Here is a 27,948-nt window from a genome sequence, read left to right as displayed (position 1 = left end):
ATGGGGACGAGGAATAAGACAAAAGCCCAGAAGCTGGGAAAGCCTGCAGCGCGGGAACATGAGGCAGAGGAGGACGAATCTTTCCCGCCCGAGCAGCTGAGTGAGCAGTGCGATCGGCTCACACATGGAGAGCCTGAGACTCAGGGAGGAGACCCGCAGGTGGATTATGTCAGGTTAGCAATCGAGGTTGCGAACCGAATATTACCGGACTTGCAGGAGTCATTGGCGAGCACGGTCGGGCAGACGCTTCAATCCCTGCAGGCGACCACAGCTGAACATGGCAACAGGCTCGACGGCGCAGAGGCCAGAATACATGCGCTGGAGGAATCATGCTCTGACCTACAGGCGCTCCTGGAGAAAACTGTAAGTGACACCAAAGCCCTTAAAGTAAAAGTAGATGACCTGGAAAACCGGTCGCGCAGGAACAACCTGCGCATTCTGGGCCTGCAGGAATCAATCCCGGCTCAAGATCTGATGCGCATTTGTGAGCATGACATCCCTAAAGCTTTGGGGCTGGAGGGCACATGCAAAGTAGAGAGAGCACATCGCATAGGCCCAGACCTGCGTGGTGGTGTGGAGCGCAATCAGAAGGCACCGTCTGCACTCATGAGTAGGCCGCGACCAGTCATAGTCAAATATTTAGACTTTACAGATAAGACGGCGATCTTGCGCATGTACAAGCGCCAAAAAGCGGCGCTGGAAATCAGAAACCAGAAAGTACTAATTTTTGGGGACTATTCAGCAGAGGTGCAGAAGAAGAGGCGAGAGTTTTCTAACGTTTGCTCAGAGTTATTTGAATCGCACTGGAGCCATTGGCGAGATATCTAGAATCGAAAGAGGTCTTTGAAGGGATCACAGTAGGAACAAAAGTAGTCTTTACGTCCCTATTCGCGGATGATATAATAATGTACCTAGCTAATCCTCAAAAAGATTTAGTAAAAATCTTTAGAGCACTAGATGAGTTTGGGGGGTATTCGGGTTTTAAAGTTAATATTGCTAAATGTGAACTATTATACCTAAAGGGACAAGTAGAGAGGAAGTCAGATGACTTACGCCAGGTTCCAGTCAAAGTGGCAAGGGATTATATTACATACCTTGGAATAAAAATAGGCAGGTCCCCCCACTCCCTATATGCTCTTAACTACACACCATTAATCCGTAAAATCCAGCAGGAATTAGGTAGATGGAGAAGTTTACCCCTATCAATGTTGGGGAAATGCCACCTAATAAAGATGATAAGTTTTCCAAAACTGCTGTACCCGATGCAAACAATACCGATTCTTTTGCGTCATAAAGATATAATGGCACTTAACAGGGCATTCGTAGATTTTGTTTGGTCTGGGAAAAGGGCACGTATTGGTATGAAAACGTTATGGCGGGCACAGAAGGCGGGGGGAGTACAATTCCCAGACATAAGGCGGTATAATCTTGCGGGGATATTTCGTCACTGCAGGGACTGGATCAATCAAACGGCACACTATTCGAATGTGGTATTGGAAAAGGAGTTAGCTGGAGGCTGTGAATTGGGAGGCCTCTTACACTCCAGATTGGCATTATTACATCCAGATTTGAAAAACTCAGTGGTGATAAGGGACACAATAGTAACCTGGAAGGAGATGAGAAAGATTTACGGGCTGTCCTTTTTAGCGTCTAAGCATATGTTGTTACTTGGACACCCTGAGTTTGAACCAGGGCGATCCAATAAATTGTTTAAAATATGGAGGCACAAGGGGATAACATCCATGCGACAGATAATACATGACAAAGAGGCTAGATATTTGACCTTCAGCGAGATGCAAGAAAAATATGCTCTCCCTGGAGGCCAGGTCCTACCCTATTTGCAGGTAATGCACTTTTGCAAAAATAGGCTGAAAGATTTGAAAAATGAGGGGGCCTTGAACCAATTTGACAACTTGTTGAAGAACAAGGAACGCAAAATGTCCCTAGCTGAGGTGTATAGGGAGATTAGAGAAAGGGAGGACAAGAGAACGGAGGTCAAGTTGTTCCAGCAATGGGAGCCACTCCTAGGTGCATCGGAATGGAAGGACAAGATGGTAGATGGATGGTTGAGAGTGCGCAAGGCGGTGTCGTGTGAAAGGTGGAGGGAAACCCAGTTTAAGCTACTCCATAGGGCCATATACGCCTTTAATATACCTCAGAATAGTGCCTATCCTAATAGATTGGTGATGTGCCCTAAGTGTAAAGAGCCAAAGGCTACTTTAGACCACTGTGTGTGGAAATGTCAAAAAACACATAAACATATTGGAAGGAGGTGCTCACGTGGATTAAACGAACATGGAATATTGACCTAGTTTGTGAACCACAAGTGGTGCTCTTTCATGTGTATGAAGAGCATTTAAGGGTACCAAGACTGGTAGACGGGACGCTGTTGGTAGCGCTGAGGTGCTTGCTCAATAAGTGGCTAGATCAGGAAACTCCGTCTATGACTGAATTTGTAGGTCAGATGAAACATTTCTTGTTGATGGACCAACTAGAGGCAGAATCGCATAAAAATAGCACGTCGACTCACTTCTTAAACAAGTGGAAACAATTTATTAGTAAAAATCTATCAGAAGAGGATATCCAGAAGATTATGAAGAATTTTAGATATACAGAGTGGTACCTGAATAAGGATCTACGAGGGACATTGGGGAATTTGAAAGTGATTGAGTAAAGACACGAACAGTAGAAGGGAAGGTGCAATGAGACACAACCAGAGAGAAGTTGAGGGTGGGGGGGTGGATGGGATAATAAATGTTAGAAGCATGCATTTTACACTTGCATATATGCCACACTTGTATAACAGTGGAAATGTATCTGGATTTTGTACATCTATGATTGCATTTGTACAAGAACGATGGTTGAGAAATTATTGGAACAACATGCTTTGATAAAATATCAATAAAATGTTATAAAAAAACAAAAAAAAAACATGATTTGTATCATTTAAACATTAAAACGTGATTTGTATCATTTCTCCTGTGCTTGCTGATGAAGGCTGGACGGGCCGAAACGCGTCCTTTATTGTACCTACTTATGGAATAAATATAAAGAATATTGATTGAAGAAACTCTGGTCCGCTGGGATTCCTTTACATACCAAAACTTCTAGACAGAACAGGAAGACAGCATTAAAGGGTTTGTTCAGGAATAAGTAACTCTTCACATGTGTCCGCAGCCTCTACTATGGAAAGAGTCATACGTACCTGCTACCCTTAGCTCTGGTTATGTGTGCCAGCTCCTGTGTGCCCATCTTCCAGTAAATGTTGTTTGCTCCCTCGCTGGCACAGGCATGGTCACCTGCTTTACTGCAGCCAATGACTGGCTTTAGTGGTGATGTGTCTCTTGTGGACATCTTACCCCTGAATCCAGTCATTGGCTGCAGCAGAGCAGATAATTATGCCCATTCCGAGGAGGTAAACAAGCCACGGATCGAAAGAACTTTGGCTTACCGGCTTCACAGCCTTGGGGCGGCCATCAAGGGCAACAGGTGCACAAACAATGTAATGTTATATACACAATGTAATGTTAGGGATGGAATATAAGGGCTGCTCTCCCTGCATTGTAAACTGGTTGGAATAACGAAGCAATCAGATTGGATTTATACAGGAGACCTGCAGATATTTGGGTCAGATGACTCCTGCTGTCCGGTCATTTTTGGTCCTCATTCTAATTACTGATCTTTTCAGGTCATATAAAACCTTCCACACGACTTCTCCAACTGTCTGATGACTTCTACAATATTTCTTTCACAGATTGTGAATCCGGGTGAAGATCTGAACAATATTAATCCTACAGAGACAGATGTGAGGGGCAATGAGCAGAGTACAGAGGACATTCCTACAGATAACCGCCCAGGTGAGTAGTGACCACTAAGTAAAGCAGAGAAGACTCACAGATTCTGCTTATACAAATACAAAAAATAGATATATTGTGCAATGTGGGAATAATGATATTACAATTATTATTATTATTGATGAGTATATATGAGAGTATAAAGGAACAAACATAAATCTCACATACGGAGAGACTTGTACACAATAACAATTACTAATAATTACTACTAATAATAAAGTTACTCCCAAGACCATTTGATAACTAAAGCACAAATTCCTATCCCTCTACAGTACAGTGTAGTTACTATACAGAGGTCTTCTCGTGTCTCTCCAGTCCCGATCTTTGCTCTGGCCCCTCCAGGTTTCCTCTTCTGTTGCACTTTTCTTTTCTCTTCTCCTTCTCTCTTCTGCCTCTTCGCTTCTTCCTTCCTTCCTAACAGCCAGTCCTAGCATTGTCTAGAATATGGCTTGGACACATCTTTTTGGTTGTTCCTCATGGTTTTCTAGCAATTTCCTGCCCCACTAGCCATGTACCTCCTGCTGGACAATTGTCAGACATTCTTTAGATAATTTACAGTACAGTACAGTACCTTTGATGCTAATGGCCGGTTGTCCAGACAGACAGTACTCGCTCACACTGGCTTTGAGAGGACAAGTATAGGCACTAATTACCAGGAAGTTGCTGAGAACAGGATACCAATACAATATATGGCTTACATCATTTTCCCAAAAATTCTTAAAAATCTTTATTTCTTACATGTGCATGAATAAATTCACCTACACGCCTTGACATGCGATCAATGGGGTTATTGACCCCTTAGTGTCCACCCATATGCCTTTTTACAGCGGTCACTAAAGGGCCTTAGGCTAAGCCGCCATTTTTTTTACGGCTGCCCAGTCTAATTGCTGCACGGTTCCCCCGTTCAGAGGGGAGTGGGATCTCTGCTCTCACAAGAGAGCCCCGGCCCTGCTCTAACAGCCCAGACTGGAAGCAGTGCCAATCCAGGCTGTTTAACACTTTATATGCCGTGGGCCTGCCGCATGTAAAGTGCTGACAGAGGGAGGGGACTCCCTCTGTCTCCCATCGGCACCCCGTAAATGCCGATGTGTGTGAAGGCTGGCTGTGGTCTCGTGTAGGCCCCAGACTAGGCTAGAGTAATTACCAGGAGGCTGCTCCTCTCTGGCGCGCTGCTGGTCAATGTCAGAATAGCACTGACATTAAAATGCAATTCACTATAGGGATAATGCATTGCATTTTAAAATCTATCAAAAAGCTGTCTGTTATAGTCCCCTTTTGGGACTATTAAATTAATTAAAAAAGTAAAAAAAATCCCATTAAAAAATTATGCTTTTATTTCCATTGAAAATACGCTTTTCAGTAAATAAAAATAGCAAAAATAAAAATCTCCTCCATATGTTTGGTATTTCCATGTCCATAATGACGCATATTTCACAAATATTACATAAATTATCCCCTACGGTGAACACCGTAAAAAAACCAAAAAAAAACCATAATTGCTAATTATTCTTAGTTGCCACGGAAAAAAACGTAATAACAAGCGATCAAAAAACGCCATTTGCTCCAAAATAATACCAATTAAAAATAGAAGTCGTCCCGCAAAAATCAAACCCACACACAACTCCATAGAAAGAAATAGGGATCGACCGATATAGATTTTTTAGGACCGATACCGATAATCTGGAGCTTTCAGGCCTATAGCCGATAATTGATACCGATATTCTGTGCATTTTTTATTTTATTTTTAAATAAAAAAATCCTACACAAATCTGCTGTTAGATTAACATGTTTATTGTTAACATTTAGATTTTTTTGTAAATCTTTCTTTTTCATTGGTGATATGAGTCAAATACAACAAATTGTACCACTTCTTTTTCTTTTTTTTTTAAATATCAGTCAAAGGTAACAACTAACAAGAAAGAACAACAATGTTCAAATGTGGACATCACCTGATTCACCTCCCACCACCACAGGTTGACATGTTTCAAACTGTAGCATTCTTAGGCTACTTTCACACTTGCGGCAGAGAAATCCGGTAGGCAGTTCCGTCGCCAGTTTTTTTGGCCAGAGATAAAACCGTAGCATGCTGCTACGTCCTGATCAGTCAAAAAGACTGAACTGAAGACATCCTGATGCATCATGAACGGCTTGCTCTCAATTCAGAATGCATTAGGATAAAACTGATCAGTTCTTTTCTGGTATAGAGCCCCTGTGATGGAACTCTATGCTGGAAAAGAAAAACAAAAGTGTGAAAGTACCCCAAGTTGTAACCTCCTGGACATTCGAAACATGTCAACCTGTTATGGTGGAAGGTGATGTTCACAAGATGAAACCTGTGATATAAAATTAAAAATAAATACAATGCAAGTGCAACGGTAAATTTATCCAGTGCTGGAATTTATCCTTTCATCCGCCTTGGTACACAATGAGAGAATATTTAGAATTTCTTTAATACTTCCAGTTGAGAAGGAGTACATTGTAGTGCAGAAGCACAACATTTCTGCATGTTCTCCTGTTAAACGGCTTCGGTTTCTTTCGTAGATTGCTGACACTTCACTAAATACACGCTCACTAGGTACAGAGGAGGGTGGAGAGCAAAGGTATCTTCTGGCATAAGAAGCAAGGGTTTTAAAGCGTGCCTCATTTTCTTTCCACCACTCAAGTGGATTGTCCTTTCTATTGATCACTGGTTCTTTCAAATAAAGATGAAGCTCATCATCAAGGCAGACTTTTGGTATAGTTAGAGAATTCTCTACATGAGGCCCCAATAGAAGGCTGAACATGGCATCAATTTGGCCATGTTTAAGCCTTTTTTCCATGTGTTTCCTTTTTGGGAATTTATAGGTTTCTGTTGCATCTTCATCCTGCTCTTCCAGACTAGTAACTTCAGGCTCTTCCAGATGTGACCTTTCTGGAACCTGCAACTCCTTTCGCATATCTTCTGTCAGCCATTCTTTTGCCTTGCTCAATACATTATCAGAAGAGAAAGCATGATGTTTGAATCGAGGATCTAAAAGACATGCCAACACTACGTTTATATTCTCTTCATACTTCAAAAAATGTTTGTTGAGGCTTTCCTTCATGACCTCCCTAAGCGTTTTAATGCCTCGTGTAGTGAGCCCTTCATTCTCTTGAAGAAGCATCTTCAGCACTCTCACACATGGAATGACGGATGACACACTTGAGTCGTTATGGCTAACCTCTTTGGTCACTTCCTCTATTGGGAGGAGGGTCTGAATCAGATTTGCTACAATCTCCCACTGATCAGCATTAGGGCAAGAATATCCTCCATGTTCACCAGCGTAGATGCTAAGAGCTCGCTTTTGTTCCAGCATTCTTTGTAGCATATGGAGTGTGGAGTTCCACCGTGTTGGAACAGCCTGAATCAGGCTGTTTTGGCGCAGGCCAAGGTCTGACTGAATGCACCTCATTCGGTGCTTGGCAATGAATGAATGGTGGAAATGACTTGTGCACTTCTTTAGCATGGCAATTATGTCGATCACAGCTCTCTGGCTTGACAGACCATCATTTACTACAAGTTGCAGGGTGTGTGCCATGCAGCTGAGATCTGACACTTCAGCAAGCTTCATTCCTTTCACCATGTTTGCTCCACTGTCTCAAAGCACAAGCAGCACTCGATCTTTGGTTATCCCCCAGTCATCAAGCATGCCTAGAAACATTTCTCTAATGTACTCGCCAGTGTGGGATCCTTGCATCGCCTTTGTGTTCAACACCAACTGCCTTTTTGTCCATCCATTATCAATGAAGTGACACGTAAGACTCATTAGTGATTCTGTTGATCCAGACCAGCAGTCAGTAGTGAATGAGAGTGAATTGCCAGCGTCCTCTGGTTGTAACATTGTTTTCACTTTCTGAACCACCTTGTGATGAATCTTTGGCAGCATTTCTGTTCTGTAAAACTTTTCATTTTTCAGTGTGTACCTTGGCTCAACTATGGACATTAAGCGCCTAAAGCCAGAGTTAGACACCATTGTAAATGGCTGGTTATCCGTAACCATCATCTCTGTGATTGCTCTGTCCAGAAGTTGGGATCTTTCATCGGACTTTTGCCACTTTGTGCGTTTCTGAAATAGGTCTTTTATTTTTAGCTAGAGTAAAGTTGGTGTTTGAGATGATTCCCTTTCTTTTTCTGCATCATTAAATAATTCAACATGATTAATTCTTAGATGGGTCCAAAGATTTGATGTACTCTTTGTTTTTGCAGTTGCAGATCCCATGCTCACATTGATTTTGCATGTGGAGAGAGAGAGAGAGAGAGAGGGGACAGTTCTCCTGGGGTCTGTACGGTCCTGGCCCACAGGGCAGGGCCCTGGGCAGATCGGCCTTGATTGTTCTAAACCTGCTATCAGTGCAGGGAAAAAAATATAAACAATAAATAAAATGTAAAACAAACGTTTCAACCAAGCCCTATATATATATATATATATATAAACTGTAATGATACGAACCGCTATAGGAATAAATAGGTTAGAATTAAACCACCATAGAATTCAATAGCTAATCAACTGCCAAAAAAAAAAAAAAAAAAAAAAGGGGAAATTAGGTACTGGAAACCCGCCATATAGTTAAAAAAAAAAAAAAAAAAAAAAAGGAAGAAGATGGATTCACAGACAAACCCGCCATATAGTAACAAAAAAAAAAAAAAAGGGGAAATTAGGTACTGGAAACCCGCCATATAGTAAAAAAAAAAAAAATTTATTCATAATTTAATTCAGGGGTCCTCCTGGGACCAGTCTGGCTCCTTCCCACTTCGGCCAGCTGGTCACATCTGAGGGGTCTAGTTTCCCTGGTTCGCCCAGGCTATCATGTTTTGTCAGGTCACCAGGTCATTATATGCCGGTTACAGTCAGGTGGCCGCTCACGGTTGGTGGCCCCCCCGCCTCCCCTGGTACGCTCGGGGCTCGGCTCACTCCTGGTACGCCCAGGTCTTCACGTGTCTTGTCTCACACACGGGTTCACGCACCTGTCCTTCGGCTCAAGGTCTCCTTAGGCGGCCATCTTCGGCTTCTCCCCTGGGCTTCCTTGCTGTCCGTAAATCCGAAGTTCATGGCTTACCACTGCCCTTCGCGGGCCGCTGCTTCGCGCAGCCTTCATTTTCAGGGCTACGCGCCTTCTCTCCTGTCAAACCGCCTGGTTCGCCCAGACGGCTCTCTTCAGTCAGGTGTCCGATCCGATGTGCTCGGATGGTCACTTGGCCTTAGGGTGGGCCCCAGCCTGGCCAGTTCGCCTGGTTTCGCAGGTTGGGGGACACCCATGGCCTCTGCACTTTCAAATGTTTCGCCTGTTGCTCTATTTACAGGAGTTTTGTTCCCAGTTCTCCGTTCCTTTTTTCGGTCCTGTGCAGGTAAGTTCGTGCTGGCACCACCTCGGTCCCAATCCAGTCATAGCCATGCGTTAATTACCTTCATCTGTTCGGATAGGCCAGGTTCGTCGGAACCATCTTCCGAATTCCGTTACCGGTACGTGTCTCTCTGTCGTGCACCAATTTAACCTCCAAGTACGTCATCACCTTCGTTTTTTTTTTCTCTCTCTCCCTTCCCTTTCTCCTTTTATTTGTCATACCTTATATATTTTTAGCTGCTCTGCCATGTCTCGAGCCTCGGATATGGAGGACGGCCTTTCCATCTCCGGCTCGATCGCATCAAGCCAAGCGGGTCCCTCGTCCCTTCGGAGCTGGACCATCCCGAAGCTATTGGCCGAGTTAAACCGGAGGGGCATTCCACACCCGGCCACCGCTAGAAAGGCAGAGTTGTATAAACTGCTTATGACCAGCCCTAGCACCACGGCCGTGCAACCGGAGGCGTCGGCCATCCAGTTGTCCCTGGTGCAGCTGCAGGCAACCCTGAATTCCCTGGTGGACTCGGTAGCGGACGTTCGGGCTAGAGTTTCGGAGCTTGAAGCCTGGCCACCCGTGGTACCCCCGGCTCCCCTTCCGCTGATGACCCCATCTACATCAGGCTGGCTGGCTACAGGTACGCCAAGACCCATTCCACAGGTGTCCCCCTCTCACTTCATCCCTGACAACCTTAAAAGAGACATCCTGGCGGGGAAAGATGTCAATTTGGCATCAATCCTCATTGCCGCTCAAGATGTGCCCGAAAACCGGGTCATCAACTGTGGTGATGTGTCGGTGGTCCTTCGGGCCAAGGACTCACGGCTCAACCGCAAGTTGTCCATCCCGGAATTTGTCCTGGCCTTCAGCCTCTTCAGGGACGTCGTTTGCACCGCGCAGCCAGAGAGAAGAGAGGAGCTGGACAGCTATTTGTACCTAGTCACTGACTTGGGGCACAAATACGGTGGGTCGGCCTTCTATGACTACCACCGTTCCTTTGCAGCTAAGGCGGCGGCAGCCCTGGCCCAGTTCCAGTATGTCACCAGCTGGTCCTTGATTGATACTGAGCTTTTCTGCCGTCACTTCGCTGGCCTCAGGGCTCCCAACTGTGCGACATGTCAGTCGATTTTCCACTCCTCTGAATGGTGCCCCAATACCGCGCACCCGTCTCGGACAGGCCCATCCCGGGGACCTCTGGATCATTTCCTTCCAACCCCTCCACAGACAAGCTCGGCAGACCCATTGTCTACCTGGGGAAGAGCCAGGTCTGCAATAACTTTAATTCAGGGGGGTGCTCTTATGCCAGCTGCCGATCGCTCCATGTCTGCTCCCTGTGCTTCAGGGCCCACCCACGGTCCGCCTGCCCGAAGAAGTCTTCCAAGGGTTCCTGACTAGCGGACATCAACGTGGACCTCTTGGCGGCACTCCTTCGCGACCACCACGATCAGAACTTCGTGGCGTTCTTGTTGGCAGGCTTCCGCAAGGGGTTCCACACAGGGCTCATCGCTCTGCCACAGGTGCCCTGGGAGGGCAAGAATCTGCTGTCCGCCACCCTGGACCCACCGGCAACCAGCGAATTGCTCCAGTCGGAGGTATCCAAGGGATTCCTCATAGGCCCATTCCCACGCATTCTATTTTCCTCATGGCGCATTAACCCCATCGGCCTGGTAGCAAAGAAAAACACCAATAAAAAAAGATTAATTTATGATCTGTCCGCCCCCCATGTGTCCGGTGTTCCAAGCCTCAATTCTCTGATCCCCTCAGAAGAATTTTCCATGCGTTATTCCTCGGTGGACGACGCCATCCAGGCAATCCTGTCGCATGGTAGGGGCGCTTGGCTGGCAAAAGTTGACATTGCAGATGCATTTAAACTCCTTCCCATCCTGCCGCAGTTATGGCAGTTCTACGGTATTGAGTGGGACGGCCAGTATTTTTTTGCCAACAGGCTCACGTTTGGATCCAAGAGTAGCCCGTGGTTATTCGACCAGCTGGCCAAGGCGCTACATTGGATCCTGATCCATCACGGGGGCCTCCGGTCGGTCATTCACTACCTTGACGATTTTCTTGTTGTCGAGGATCCACAGAGCGGGTCCGGCATACTTTCCATCCTCCTCGAATTGTTTGCCAGTCTGGCTGTTCCGGTCGCGGATGCTAAGACTGAGGGTCCGGCCACGGGGGTATCATTCTTGGGCATCATCCTGGATTCGGTTCTGTTGCAAGCCAGCCTACCAGAGGAGAAACTCGATCAGTGTCGGGAGGTCATTTCCCATGCGGCAGCCACGGGATGCCTCACTAGAGTCGAGTTGCAGTCTCTTCTGGGGCGGCTCAACTTTGCCTCCAGGATTATGCCCCAGGGGAGAACCTTCGTGTCAAGGCTACTCCAGCTTCTTCCCTCGGCACCCGAACAGGACAGCGTCATCCGTTTGGACGGCCAGGCCATGGCGGACCTGGCTATGTGGGAGCTGTTCCTGTTCCGGTGGAACGGTGTCTCCTTTTTTGTGTCACCTTGGTCTTCCTCCTGCCCGACTATTTTTTCAGACGCAGCGGCATCTTGCAGCTACGCTGCCATTTGGGGTTCCCAGTGGTTAGCAGATCGTTGGCCCAGCGCCATCTTAGAGGAGGCTGAATCCATCCGCACCTCCTCTTTGTTGGAGTTATACCCCATTGTGGCAGCAGCTCAGGCTTTGGGGCAACCTCTGGGCCAACTTGCCGGTGATGTTTGTGACAGATAACCAGGCCTTGGTCGACATATTGGCCAAGGGCAGGGCCAAGTCCCCCAAAATCATGGCGCTGTTGCGCCAGCTGGTTTGGCTGGCCCTGTCACATAACTTCCACGTGCATTGTAGCCACATCCCGGGGGAGAAAAATATAGCAGCCGACGCGCTGTCAAGGTTTAATTTCGAACTTTTCTTCCAGGTAATGCCTGAGGCCGAGCCACGCAGATTTCCCACCCCGCCCTTCAGTTCCCTGACAATGGACTAGGCGTACTCATCGCGTCAGCAAGGGACCTGGCGCAGCAGTCCCTTGCCCCCAACATGGCCAGGAACTACCTTTCAGGCCTAAGAACCTTCCAGGAGTTCTCACGCCTGCACCCGCAGGCTGGCCTGGAAGACATTCCCTACATCATGGCCTTCATCGCCCATTGTCACCACCAGTTACACCTCTCCTACAACACCATTAAGTTGTACCTAGCGGGCGTGCAGCACCACACCATGCTCCGCAATCCGGGGGGCGGGTCCATTCTTTCTGCACATGCGGTCAAGGCCACCTTGCGAGGGGTCCAGAAGGGCGGGCCCAATGCCCCGTCCCGCAGACAGGGCATCACGGGGGAAATGTTCCGGAAATTATCTTCAGCCCTGGATGGTGCTCCTTTTGGGCCCTTTCCCAGCTTGGTCATCAAAGCTGCCATGTACTTAGCATTTTATGGCTTCCTTAGGCCGGGCGAGTTCACGTGCGGTTCGGCGGGACAGTGCAGCCTGCACAGAGAGCAGCTGGTGAGGGGGATTGACCATTACGCGCGGAAGATAATTACCACCAAAACCAGTCAAACTGGCCCCCGGTGGAGGTCCAGTTCTTTCCCACTAGCAATGAATGGTGTCCGATACAGGTATTTGACCGGCTCATCCTCGCCCTCCGGATGGAGCCACCTCACAGCCCTCTGCTACCCCATCTGAAGGGAGCTCTCACCACGGCGCAATTCATCGGCCACATCCGCACGGTGGCGGCTGGCTTGGGATTGGACTCAGGAACGATATCCGGTCATTCCTTCCGCATTGGTGCCGCCTCCGCGGCTTCTCGGCGGGGGGTCCCCGCCCATGTCATCCGGAAGATGGGGAGATGGCGTTCGTCTTGCTTCGCCAGGTACATACCTAACCCGCAGGTGGAGATTTCGCTGGCTTTTCGGTCTTTGGTGTTATAAGGTAATAAAGTCTTACACCTTAACTATTGTTGTCATTTTTGCCCCCTTTTAGGCTACTCTCATACCCGGCTCCAGGCACACCCCAGCCGGTTAGGTTCCAGGCAGGCACTCTGCCCTAGTCTCGTATTTAGCCTCGACCACAAGTTGGAAAGGCTGAAGGTCAGCCTGCATTTGTGGGAGGGGCTTGAGCCTTCTTAAACCCCCACTTACCTCATCACAGTGGGCGTTCCGGTTCTTTGTCCCACCCACCCATTCCCTTCATTCAAGGGTCTTCCTTGGGGTAGCCCCCTTTTAGGCTACTCTCATACCCGGCTCCAGGCACACCCCAGCCGGTTAGGTTCCAGGCAGGCACTCTGCCCTAGTCTCGTATTTAGCCTCGACCACAAATATATATATATATATATATATATATATATATATATATATATATATATATATATATAAAACCTGTCCTATTTTCTGCGCTTTGTGGACAAGAATAGGCAGTTATATTAAAGGCTGAGTGTCCGTGCCATTCCGCAAATTGCAGAACGTGCATGGACGCCATCCGTGTTTTGCGGATCCGCGATTTGTGGACCGCAAAACACACCAAGGTCATGTACATGAGGCCTTATACATACCTCATATTACACATATACAGTGTATAATACCTCGCTCATAACTACATCATACGCTCCTTAGAGTCCTTATATACCTGATAATAGTATACATAATATACACTCACCTAAAGAATTATTAGGAACACCTGTTCTATTTCTCATTAATGCGATTATCTAGTCAACCAATCACATGGCAGTTGCTTCAATGCATGTAGGGTTTTGGCCCCGGTCAAGACAATCTCCTGAACTCCAAACTGAATGTCAGAATGGGAAAGAAAGGTGATTTAAGAAATTTTGAGCGTGGCATGGTTGTTGGTGCCAGACGGGCCGGTCTGAGTATTTCACAATCTGCTCAGTTACTGGGATTTTCACGCACAACCATTTCTAGGGTTTACAAAGAATGGTGTGAAAAGGGAAAAACATCCAGTATGCGGTAGTCCTGTGGACGAAAATGCCTTGTTGATGCTAGAGCTCAGAGGAGAATGGGCCGACTGATTCAAGCTGATAGAAGAGCAACGTTGACTGAAATAACCACTCGTTACAACCGAGGTATGCAGCAAAGCATTTGTGAAGCCACAACACGCACAACCTTGGGGCGGATGGGCTACAACAGCAGAAGACCACACCGGGTACCACTCATCTCCACTACAAATAGGAAAAAGAGGCTACAATTTGCATGAGCTCACCAAAATTGGACTGTTGAAGACTGAAAAAATTTTGCCTGATCTGATGAGTCTCGATTTCTGTTGAGACATTCAAATGGTAGAGTCTGAATTTGGCGTAAACAGAATGAGAACATGTATCCATCATGCCTTGTTACCACTGTGCAGGCTGGTGGTGGTGGTGTAATGGTGTGGGGGATGCTTTCTGGGCACACTTTAGGCACCTTAGTGCCAATTGGCCATCGTTTAAATGCCACGGGCTACCTGATCATTGTTTCTGACCATGTCCATCCCTTCATGACCACCATGTACCCATCCTCTGATGGCTACTTCCAGCAGGATAATGCACCATGTCACAAAGCTCGAATCATTTCAAATTGGTTTCTTGAACATGACAATGAGTTCACTGTACTAAAATGGCCCCCACAGTCACCAGATCTCAACCCAATAGAGCATCTTTGGGATGTGGTGGAACAGGAGCTTCGTGCCCTGGATGTGCATCCCTCAAATCTCCATCAACTGCAAGATGCTATCCTATCAATATGGGCCAACATTTCTTAAGAATGCTATCAGCACCTTATTGAATCAATGCCACGTAGAATTAAGGCAGTTCTGAAGGCAAAAGGGGGTCCAACACCGTATTAGTATGGTGTTCCTAATAATTCTTTAGGTTAGTGTATAATGTGTGTTATATATATATACCTCATACTATTATACATATACCGTGTGTATTATATACCTCATATTCATACTACATCATACACACATTATAGTATGTAATTGTAATGCGTGTATGATGTAGTATGAGGTATATAATATTATAATACATATATAACACACTGTATATATGTATAATAGCATGAGGTATATATAACACAGTATATGTTATGTATATGTATACTATTATCAGGTATATAAGGACTCTAAGGAGTGTATGATGAAGTATGAGCGAGGTACAGTGGAGGAAATAATTATTTGACCCCTCACTGATTTTGTAAGTTTGTCCAATGACAAAGAAATGAAAAGTCTCAGAACAGTATCATTTCAATGGTAGGTTTATTGTAACAGTGGCAGATAGCACATCAAAAGGAAAATCGAAAAAATAACTTTAAATAAAAGATAGCAACTGATTTGCATTTCATTGAGTGAAATAAGTATTTGAACCCTCTAACAAAAAAAGACTTAATACTTGGTGGAAAAACCCTTGTTTGCAAGCACAGAGGTCAAACGTTTCTTGTAATTGATGACCAAGTTTGCGCACATTTTAGGAGGAATGTTGGTCCACTCCTCTTTGCAGATCATCTCTAAATCCCTAAGGTTTCGAGGCTGTCTCTGTGCAACTCTGAGCTTGAGCTCCCTCCATAGGTTTTCGATTGGATTAAGGTCCGGAGACTGACTAGGCCACTCCATGACCTTAATGTGCTTCTTCTTGAGCCACTCCTTTGTTGCCTTTGCTGTATGTTTTGGGTCATTGTCGTGCTGGAACACCCATCCACGACCCATTTTCAGTTTCCTGGCAGAGGGAAGGAGGTTGTCGCTCAGGATTTCACGATACATGGCTCCGTCCATTTTCCCGTTTATGCGAATAAGTTGTCCTGTGCCCTTAGCAGAAAAACACCCCCAAAGCAAAATGTTTCCACCCCCATGCTTGACGGTGGGGACGGTGTTTTGGGGGTCATAGGCAGCATTTTTCTTCCTCCAAACACAGCGAGTTGAGTTAATGCCAAAGAGCTCTATTTTGGTCTCATCAGACCACAGCACCTTCTCCCAGTCACTCTCTGAATCATTCAGGTGTTCATTGGCAAACTTCAGACGGGCCTGCACATGTGCCTTCCTGAGCAGGGGGACCTTGCGAGCCCTGCAGGATTTTAATCCATTGCGGTGTAATGTGTTTCCAATGGTTTTCTTGGTGACTGTGGTCCCTGCTAATTTGAGGTCATTAACTAACTCCTCCCGTGTAGTTGTAGGATGCTTTTTCACCTTTCTCAGAACCATTGACCCCCCACGAGGTGAGATCTTGCGTGGAGCCCCAGAGCGAGGTCGATTGATGGTCATTTTGTGCTCCTTCCATTTTCGAACAATCGCACCAACAGTTGTCACCTTCTCTCCCAGCTTCTTGCTAATGGTTTTGTAGTCCATTCCAGCCTTGTGCAGGTCTACAATTTTGTCTCTGACATCCTTGGACAGCTCTTTGGTCTTTCCCATGTTGGAGAGTTTGGAGTCTGCTTGATTGATTGATTCTGTGGACAGGTGTCTTTTATACAGGTGACTAGTTAAGACAGGTGTCCTTAATGAGGGTGACTAATTGAGTAGAAGTGTCTAACCACTCTGTGGGAGCCAGAACTCTTAATGGTTGGTAGGGGTTCAAATACTTATTTCACTCAATGAAATGCAAATCAGTTGCTATCTTTTATTTAAAGTTATTTTTTCGATTTTCCTTTTGATGTGCTATCTGCCACTGTTACAATAAACCTACCATTGAAATGATACTGTTCTGAGACTTTTCATTTCTTTGTCATTGGACAAACTTACAAAATCAGTGAGGGGTCAAATAATTATTTCCTCCACTGTATATGATATAATATAACACACTGTATGTGTGTAATATAATGAGGTATATAAGGAGTCCTTATATACCTCATTATATTACACATATACAGTGTTATATATCATATACCTCGGTCATACTTTTATCATGCACTCCTTAGAGTCCTTATATACCTGATAATAGTATACTATCATATACTGTGTTATATACCTCATATAACACATATACAGTGTGTTACAGGGAGTGTAGAATTATTAGGCAAGTTGTATTTTTGAGGATTAATTTTATTATTGAAAAACAACCATGTTCTCAATGAACCCAAAAAACTCATTAATATCAAAGCTGAATATTTTTGGAAGTACTTTTTAGTTTGTTTATAGTTTTAGCTATTTTAGGGGGATATCTGTGTGTGCAGGTGACTATTACTGTGCATAATTATTAGGCAACTTAACAAAAAAACGAATATATACCCATTTCAATTATTTATTTTTACCAGTGAAACCAATATAACATCTCAACATTCACAAATATACATTTCTGACATTCAAAAAAACAAAAAAAACAAATCAGTGACCAATATAGCCACCTTTCTTTGCAAGGACACTCAAAAGCCTGCCATCCATGGATTCTGTCAGTGTTTTGATCTGTTCACCATCAACATTGCGTGCAGCAGCAACCACAGCCTCCCAGACACTGTTCAGAGAGGTGTACTGTTTTCCTGTACCACTGCTTGAAGGTGTCTTCCAGAAACTGGCAGTAGGACTGGGAGTTGAGCTTGACTCCATAATCAAGCCGAAAAGGCCCCACAAGCTCATCTTTGATGATACCAGCCCAAACCAGTACTCCACCTCCACCTTGCTGGCGTCTGAGTCGGACTGGAGCTCTCTGCCCTTTACCAATCCAGCCACGGGCCCATCCATCTGGCCCATCAAGACTCACTCTCATTTCATCAGTCCATAAAACCTTAGAAAAATCAGTCTTGAGATATTTCTTGGCCCAGTCTTGACGTTTCAGCTTGTGTGTCTTGTTCAGTGGTGGTCGTCTTTCAGCCTTTCTTACCTTGGCCATGTCTCTGAGTATTGCACATCTTGTGCTTTTGGGCACTCCAGTGATGTTGCAGCTCTGAAATATGGCCAAACTGGTGGCAAGTGGCATCTTGGCAGCTGCACGCTTGACTTTTCTCAGTTCATGGGCAGTTATTTTGCACCTTGGTTTTTCCACACGCTTCTTGCGACCCTGTTGAATATTTTGAATGAAAGGCTTGATTGTTCGATGATCACGCTTCAGAAGCTTTGCAATTTTAAGAGTGCTGCATCCCTCTGCAAGATATCTCACTATTTTTGACTTTTCTGAGCCTGTCAAGTCCTTCTTTTGACCCATTTTGCCAAAGGAAAGGAAGTTGCCTAATAATTATGCACACCTGATATAGGGTGTTGATGTCATTAGACCACACCCCTTCTCATTACAGAGATGCACATCACCTAATATGCTTAATTGGTAGTAGGCTTTCGAGCCTATACAGCTTGGAGTAAGACAACATGCATAAAGAGGATGATGTGGTCAAAATACTCATTTGCCTAATAATTCTGCACTCCCTGTATATGTATCATATATACCTCATACTACATCATGCACACATTACAATACAATTACATACTATATAATGTGGCACTGTGTATGATGTAGCACGGTCGAGTTATAGAATACATGATATAACACACTGTATAATAGTATATAAGCCTGAGGTATATAAGGTGATTCAGATTGTAGGTAACAAACTATGACGGCACACGTATTTATTTTACCATGGCACAACTGTATAGAGTCTAGACTGTAATGGTGGCAGACGCAGGCACTCTGGTTCTCGCCTCTGCCCTACACACTGACCTCCTCCAATGACGTCAGCGTCTGCTATGGAGTTCCGTTCGGCACGTTGCAGGCAGGCACGCCCACAAGCGTAGTCTCTCCTGTACTCCCGCGATAGTTGGCAATGGCAGCCGAAAGACATGGCCGGACTCAGACTTCGGGCGGGCACATGCGGCGGGCGCCATAAGCATTATCGGTGGTATCGGTAGTTTAGATGCCGATACCGATAACTTGCAAAAACATGAATATCGGCCGATAATATCGGCCAAACCGTTAATCGGTCGATCCCTGGAAAAAAAATCACAAAAAATTATAAGGAACGCGACAATTAAAAAAGGAAGAAGAACCCTTGGGCAGTAAGGCCCAAAACAGGCTGGTCACTAAGGGGTTAATGATGGTCTGAGGAATGTTCTGCCATGCTGAATGCATTTGGGCGAGCAAATCATCAAGATCTGCTGTTTAAATCTAAAGGTGCATTTACACCAACAGATTATCTGACAGATTTTATGAGCAATCATTGATCAGATGGCCGTTGGTACCTTCCATTGCCCTTTTGTATCAGTATAAATGGTGTCCGTGTGCAGTATAATAAATCTTCTACATTAAACACCAAGTAATACTGGATCACATATTATTTCACATTCCCTAATTGACTCTTCTGATTGATTCATCAGAATTACACCTGAAATAAATTTCAAGAAATAGTTCATCTGTAGTGATGCAATTTTCATTATCATTGGATGGTGTTTATATATGAATCGCAGGCCCTTAATATTAATCCACGAAAAAAAAGATGATTTTATGGAGCGCGCCTTCCAGTTTGTTTACTTGAGAGTGACAGGACTGTGCTTCCTACTGTCCATTCTACTCTCCTCCCTCCGAGTCCAGCTGCTGTATCTGTCATCCATTATAGTCCAGGTCTCATTCCCCGGCCTGCACTCTCCCCAGCAGCAGGTGTGATACAGTGATGTCATTGCACCTGCTGGGCTGAGAGGGAGAGCGCACAGACCTGAGATAATCCCCCGGCCTGTGCGCTCTCCTCAGCTCAGCAGGAGAGATGACGTCATCACATTACGTCTGCTGCTGGGAAGAGCATGATGTGCTCGGTATTACTTTATTAATTTTATTCATAGTATAGGAGCTTCACTGATATAAAGGGGGGCACTAAGGGACAGTACTACTGCAGGAGGTGCCCAAAGGGGGCATAGTTGTCAGGCCACTAAGGAGAAGTATTATTGTAAGGGGCATAACTATTGTGTGGGGGCACTAAGGGGGCATAAGTACCTTTTGGAGACATCAAGGGGGCATTCTTCTGAGTACACTAAACAGGAATTCTACTGTGAAAGGGACTCTTAGGGTAGATAACTATGGTGTGGGAAACTAAGGGGACATTCAGCGCCTCTTGTCCAGTGCTAGGAAATGTTTTATTTATATGTATTTAAAATGACTGATTGGGTGGAGGTTGCAGGGAATTTGCTCATGATTAAGGATGAGCGAACCCGAACTGTATAGTTCGGGTTCGTACCGAATTTTGGGGTGTCCGTGACACGGACCCGAACCCGGACATTTTCGTAAAAGTCCGGGTTCGGGTTCGGTGTTCGTCGCTTTCTTGGCGCTTTTTGAAAGACTGCAAAGCAGCCAATCAACAAGCGTCATACTACTTGCCCCAAGAGGCCGTCACAGCCATGCCTACTATTGGCATGGCTGTGATTGGCCAGTGCAGCATGTGACCCAACCTCTATTTAAGCTGGAGTCACGTAGCGCCGCACGTCACTCTGCTCTGATCAGTATAGGGAGAGGTTGCAGCTGCAACGTTAGGGCGAGATTAGGCAGTGATTAACTCCTCCAAAAGACTTCATTCAGAGATAGATCTGCAGCTGTGGATGATTGAACTGCTGCTATTGAATTGCTCACTGTTTTTAGGCTGCCCAGAGCGTTTTTCAGTCACTTTTTTCTGGGGTGATCGGCGGCCATTTTGTGTCTTGTGGTGCGCCAGCACAAGCTGCCAACAAGTTTTTTGGCTAAATCCTACATCAGGGTCAAGCTGTCACACCAAGTGCATTTAACCATCAATAGTCTGGTTATTTTTTGGCCATATACGACATCAGGGGCAAGCTGAGCCTGTCACCAAGTGCATTTAACCATCAATAGTGTGGTTATTTTTTGGCCATATCCCAGTCTACTTCTGTCCGTAAACGTATACCTGTCACCCAGCGCCTAAATAATAGGCCTCAAATTTGTAGTCAGCTAAATCTGTGGTTATTGCTGTGGCTGGGCAAGTTATTTAGTGTCGTCAAAGCACTTTTTTTTTTCTGGGTTGAAATACAATTCCCAATTTAGCAATTCTCTAAATTAGTGGTTTCTGCTGTATCAGGCCTACTTTAAATTTATCCCTAAAAGGGTATATTAGATTCAAGGTGCAGATAGGGTCATTCTCAATAACTTCACACACGCTACTGTGCATAGCCCAGTCTAATTCTGTCTGTAAACGTATACCTGTCACCCAGCGCCTAAATAATAGGCCTCAAATTTATAGTCAGCTAAATCTGTGGTTACTGCTGTGCCTGTATTAGTGTAATACGGTACCTAAATAGATAGCCAGATAGTGTTAGGTGTCTTTAAAAAAAGGCCTGAATTTGAATTCAATACATTGGGCCAAATAATATTTTTCTTGTTGTGGTGAACGATAACAATGAGGAAAACATCTAGTAAAGGACGCGGACATGGTCGTGGTGGTGTTAGTTGACCCTCTGGTGCTGGGAGAGGACGTGGCCGTTCTGCCACAGCCACACGTCCTAGTGTACCAACTACCTCAGGTCCCAGTAGCCGCCAGAATTTACAGCGATATTTGGTGGGGCCCAATGCCGTTCTAAGGATGGTAAGGCCTGAGCAGGTACAGGCATTAGTCAATTGGGTTGCCGACAGTGGATCCAGCACGTTCACATTATCTCCCACCCAGTCTTCTGCAGAAAGCGCACAGATGGCGCCTGAAAACCAAGCCCATCAGTCTGTCACATCACCCCCATGCATACGAGGGAAACTGTCTGAGCCGCAAGTTATGCAGCAGTCTCTTATGCTGTTTGAAGACTCCGCTGGCAGGGTTTCCCAAGGGCATCCACCTAGCCCTTCCCCAGCGGTGGAAGACATAGAATGCACTGACGCACAACCACTTATGTTTCCTGATGATGAGGACATGGGAATACCATCTCAGCATGTCTCTGATGATGACGAAACACAGGTGCCAACTGCTGCGTCTTTCTGCAGTGTGCAGACTGAACAGGAGGTCAGGGATCAAGACTGGGTGGAAGACAATGCAGGGGACGATGAGGTCCTAGACCCCACATGGAATGAAGGTCGTGCCACTGACTTTCACAGTTTGGAGGAAGAGGCAGTGGTGAGACCGAGCCAACAGCGTAGCAAAAGAGGGAGCAGTGGGCAAAAGCAGAACACCCGCCGCCAAGAGACTCCGCCTGCTACTGACCGCCGCCATCTGGGACCGAGCACCCCAAAGGCAGCTTCAAGGAGTTCCCTGGCATGGCACTTCTTCAAACAATGTGCTGACGACAAGACCCGAGTGGTTTGCCTAAAGCGAGGCATTAACGCTCTGAACCTTAGCACAACCTGCATGACCAGGCACCTGCATGCAAAGCATGAACTGCAGTGGAGTAAACACCTTAAAAACAAGGAAGTCACTCAGGCTCCCCCTGCTACCTCTTCTGCTGCTGCCGCCTCGGCCTCTTCTGCTGCTGCCGCCTCGGCCTCTTCCTCCGCCTCTGGAGGAACGTTGGCACCTGCTGCCCAGCAAACAGGGGATGTACCACCAACACCACCACCACCTCCGTCACCAAGCATCTCAACCATGTCACACGGCAGCGTTCAGCTCTCCATCTCACAAACATTTGAGAGAAAGCGTAAATTCCCACCTAGCCACCCTCGATCCCTGGCCCTGAATGCCAGCATTTCTAAACTACTGGCCTATGAAATGCTGTCATTTAGGCTGGTGGACACAGACAGCTTCAAACAGCTCATATCTCTTATGTCGCTTGCTGTCCCACAGTATGTTGTTCCCAGCCGGCACTACTTCTCCAAGAGAGCCGTGCCTTCCTTGCACAACCAAGTATCCGATAAAATCAAGTGTGCACTGCGCAACGCCATCTGTGGCAAGGTCCACCTAACCACAGATACCTGGACCAGTAAGCACGGCCAGGGACGCTATATCTCCCTAACTGCACACTGGGTAAATGTAGTGGCAGCTGGGCCCCAGGCGGAGAGCTGTTTGGCGCACGTCCTTTCGCCACCAAGGATCGCAGGGCAACATTCTTTGCCTCCTGTTGCCACCTCCTCCTACTCAGCTTCCTCCTCCTCTTCTTCCACCTGCTCATCCAGTCAGCCACACACCTTCACCACCAACTTCAGCACAGCCCGGGGTAAACGTCAGCAGGCCATTCTGAAACTCATATGTTTGGGGGACAGGCCCCACACCGCACAGGAGTTGTGGCGGGGTATAGAACAACAGACCGACGAGTGGTTGCTGCCGGTGAGCCTCAAGCCCGGCCTGGTGGTGTGCGATAATGGGCGAAATCTCGTTGCAGCTCTGGGACTAGCCAGTTTGACGCACATCCCTTGCTTGGCGCATGTGCTGACTTTGGTGGTGCAGAAGTTCATTCACAACTACCCCGACATGTCAGAGCTGCTGCATAAAGTGCGGGCCGTCTGTTCACGCTTCCGGCGTTCACATCCTGCCGCTGCTCGCCTGTCTGCTCTACAGCGTAACTTCGGTCTTCCCGCTCACCGCCTCATATGCGACGTGCCTACCAGGTGGAACTCCACCTTGCACATGCTGGACAGACTGTGCGAGCAGCAGCAGGCCATAGTGGAGTTTCAGCTGCAGCACGCACGGGTCAGTCGCACTGTGGAACAGCACCACTTCACCACCAATGACTGGGCCTCCATGCGAGACCTGTGTGCCCTGTTGCGCTGTTTCGAGTACTCCACCAACATGGCCAGTGGCGATGACGCCGTTATCAGCGTTACAATACCACTTCTATGTCTCCTTGAGAAAACACTTAGGGCGATGATGGAAGAGGAGGTGGCCCAGGAGGAGGAGGAGGAAGAGGGGTCATTTTTAGCACTTTCAGGCCAGTCTCTTCGAAGTGACTCAGAGGGAGGTTTTTTGGAACAGCAGAGGCCAGGTACAAATGTGGCCAGCCAGGGCCCACTACTGGAGGACTAGGAGGATGAGGATGAGGATGAGGTGGAGGAGGATAAGGATGAGGATGAAGCATGGTCACAGCGGGGTGGCACCCAACGCAGCTCGGGCCCATCACTGGTGCGTGGCTGGGGGGAAATGCAGGACGATGACGATACGCCTCCCAGAGAGGACAGCTTGTCCTTACCCCTGGGCAGCCTGGCACACATGAGCGACTACTTTCTGTAGTGCCTGGGCAACGACAGCAGAGTTGCCCACATTTTAACGTGTGCGGACTACTGGGTTGCCACCCTGCTGGATCCACGGTACAAAGACAATGTGTCCACCTTACTTCCTGCACTGGAGCGTGATAGGAAGATGCGCGAGTACAAGCGCACGTTGGTAGACGCTCTACTGAGAGCATTCCCAAATGTCACAGGGGAACAAGTGGAAGCCCAAGGTCAAGGCAGAGGAGGAGCAAGAGGTCGCCAAGGCAGCTGTGTCACGGCCAGCTCCTCTGAGGGCAGGGTTAGCATGGCAGAGATGTGGAAAAGTTTTGTCAACACGCCACAGCTAACTGCACCACCACCTGATACGCAACGTGTTAGCAGGAGGCAACATTTCACTAACATGGTGGAACAGTACGTGTGCACACCCCTCCACGTACTGACTGATGGTTCGGCCCCATTCAACTTCTGGGTCTCTAAATTGTCCACGTGGCCAGAGCTAGCCTTTTATGCCTTGGAGGTGCTGGCCTGCCTGGCGGCCAGCGTTTTGTCTGAACGTGTATTCAGCACGGCAGGGGCCGTCATTACAGACAAACGCAGCCGTCTGTCTACAGCCAATGTGGACAAGCTGACGTTCATAAAAATGAACCAGGCATGGATCCCACAGGACCTGTCCATCCCTTGTGCAGATTAGACATTAACTACCTCCCCTTAACCATATATTATTGTACTCCAGGGCACTTCCTCATTCAATCCTATTTTTATTTTCATTTTACCATTATATTGCGAGGCTACCCAAAGTTGAATGAACCTCTCCTCTGTCTGGGTGCCTGGGCCTAAACTTATGACAATGGACTGTTACAGTGGTGGGTGACGTGAAGCCTGATTCTCTGCTATGACATGAAGACTGATTCTCTGTTACGGGACCTCTCTCCTCTGCCTGGGTGCCAGGGCCTAAATATCTGAGAATGGACTGTTCCAGTGGTGGGTGACGTGAAGCCAGATTCTCTGTTATGGGACCTCTCTCCAATTGATATTGGTTAATTTTTATTTTTATTTTTATTCATTTCCCTATCCACATTTGTTTGCAGGGGATTTACCTACATGTTGCTGCCTTTTGCAGCCCTCTAGCCCATTCCTGGGCTGTTTTACAGCCTTTTTAGTGCCGAAAAGTTCGGGTCCCCATTGACTTCAATGGGGTTCGGGTTCGGGACGAAGTTCGGATCGGGTTCGGATCCCGAACCCGAACATTTCCGTGAAGTTCGGCCGAACTTCTCGAACCCGAACATCCAGGTGTTCGCTCAACTCTACTCATGATGGGTGCCAACCTGGCCTAGTTATGCCCCTCGGTCTACTATTAGATTGTGATCTTTTTGGCCACCACTGTTTTAGTCAGTTAATTCTTGTATTTTGTGCCATACCTTTTATGTGGATTTTTTATACTGAAATGTAATAAAATTTAAATAGAATATTTTGGTATATTATTCATCAATAATAAAATGTCTTTTGTTCTTGGCAGATGACTGTACCAGGAACTTAGAGAAACATCTGGTATCTTCGGATTTTGAAGTAGATGAACGTGGTATCACACGAGATACATTTGAAGAGCATACCAATATCCAAGATATATTTTCATCCAATCTCAGCAACAATGCATCATTTGATTCTTTTAAACGGGTCCGATCTTCTGATTCATCACAGACTGTAACACAGAATACAAGTCACAGCAGAGGTGCTAAACATCCAACAGCTTATGTAAGAGAGAAGACGTTTTCATGTTCAGAATGTGGAAAATGTTTTATCAATAATTCATCTCTTGTTAAACACCAGAGAATTCACAGAGGAGAGAAGCCATTTTCATGCTCAGAATGTAGTAAGCGTTTTTCTCAGAAATCATATCTTGTTGTACATCAGAGAGTTCACACCGGGGAAAAGCCATTTTCATGTTCAGAATGTGGGAAATGTTTTAAGCAGAAATCAGCTCTTGTTACACATCAAAAAACTCACAGAGAAGAGAGGCCATTTTCATGTTCAGAATGTGGAAAATGTTTTAAGCATAAATTGGATCTTGTTGTACATCAGAGAGTTCACACCGGGGAAAAGCCATTTTCATGTTCAGAATGTGGGAAATGTTTTAACAATAATTCATATCTTGTTGTACATCAGAGAACTCACACAGGAGAGAAGCCATTTTCATGTTCAGAATGTGGGAAATGTTTTAAGAAGAAATTGGCTCTTGTTGTACATCAGAGAAATCACACCGGGGAGAAGCCATTTTCATGTTCAGAATGTGGGAAATGTTTTAACAATAATTCATGTCTTGTTGTACATCAGAGAACTCACACAGGAGAGAAGCCATTTTCATGCTCAGAATGTGGGAAATGTTTTAGGCATAAACAAGCTCTTGTTGGGCATCAGAGAATTCACACAGGAGAGACGCCATATCCATGTTCAGAATGCAGTGAATGTTTTAAGCAGCTATCGGCTCTTGTTTTCCATCAGAGAGATCACACAGGGGAGAAGCCATTTTCATGCTCAGAATGTGGAAAATGTTTTAAGCAGAAATCAGATCTTGTTATACATCACAGAAATCACACAGGGGAGAAGCCATTTTCATGCTCAGAATGTGGAAAATGTTTTAAGCAGAAATCAGCTCTTGTTATGCATCAGAGAAATCACACTGGTGAGAAGCCATTTTCATGCTCAGAATGTGGAAAATGTTTTAAGCAGAAATCAACTCTTGTTACACATAAAAAAACTCACAGAGAGAAGCCATGCTTAGCCCTTTAGTGACCTCCCTTATGTGTTTTGTTTTTTTATTCTTTTTATTGAAACATTTTACATTTTTAAAACAGGGACAGAAATAAAAAAGGGGAGGGAATTATAACAAGATTTCTGGAATTATACATTGTTTGAAATAGTCCATCTATATCATGAAGCAACTGATAAAAATGGGTTTCTAGCAATCAGCATATTATAAAATATAATAATAGTATGATAAAAGAAAAAACATAAAAAGGGGAGGGAAAGGGAAGGTTAAGTTTGAAGAGCGCTCAAAGTACCTTTTATAAAGAGGAGATAATGTACCAGGAGGTATACTGAAATGGTTTGACTATTTCAGAGAGGATGAAATGTGTGGTCAGAAAAGTCTTCCATTTTCGAAAGAATTTAGTAGCAGAGCTCTTTTTGTGCCTTTTTGCCTCGATCTGATCATACAGAACTGTATCTTCAGTTGTGAAATCACTGTTGATACGTCTGGCATTAAGCTGGAGAGCCAGTGGTGTAATACTACTCTTTTGGCCACCAGCAATATTGAGTGGAGGAAGAGAGGAACATTTTGAGGGCGAGTAGCTTGGTGTGTTGGAAAGCGAATATAGTAAAACAACAATGTTTGAGGGGGAGGTTGATCGACCAGTATGTCCTGACATACTATCAGACTTTCCCAAAATTTTGAGACCTGACGGCATGACCATATGCCATGCCAAAAATCTGAAGCTGGCTTTTTACATTTGGAGAAAGAGTAAAGAGCAAGGGTAAATCAGATCCTAGGGAATGATTTATCCAAAATAAAAGAAGAACTTGAGGTGCTAGTGGAATAGAAGTGTTAGTGATAGGTATACCACTTGGTACATAGTTACATAGTATATAAGGCCGAAAATATACAATTGTCCATCCAGTTCGGCCTGTTATCCTGCAAGATGATCCAGAGAAAGGAAAAAAAAAACACCTGTG

The 27,948-nt window shown here is 45.8% G+C and overlaps 1 protein-coding gene across 1 annotated transcript; it reads left to right on the top strand.

Annotated features, from left to right (window-relative positions):
* Positions 1-27,948, top strand: LOC122941909 (oocyte zinc finger protein XlCOF22-like). Its single transcript, XM_044299407.1, has 3 exons — positions 1-610; positions 3,819-3,857; positions 25,736-27,948. Exons 1-3 carry the CDS (start codon positions 1-3, stop codon positions 27,004-27,006), a joined length of 1,920 nt encoding a protein of 639 aa, XP_044155342.1. The 3' UTR covers positions 27,007-27,948.

Source organism: Bufo gargarizans, chromosome 6 (genome assembly GCF_014858855.1).
Source record: "Bufo gargarizans isolate SCDJY-AF-19 chromosome 6, ASM1485885v1, whole genome shotgun sequence".
NCBI lineage: Eukaryota > Metazoa > Chordata > Amphibia > Anura > Bufonidae > Bufo > Bufo gargarizans.
This window is presented reverse-complemented; position numbering and strand designations above follow the sequence as displayed.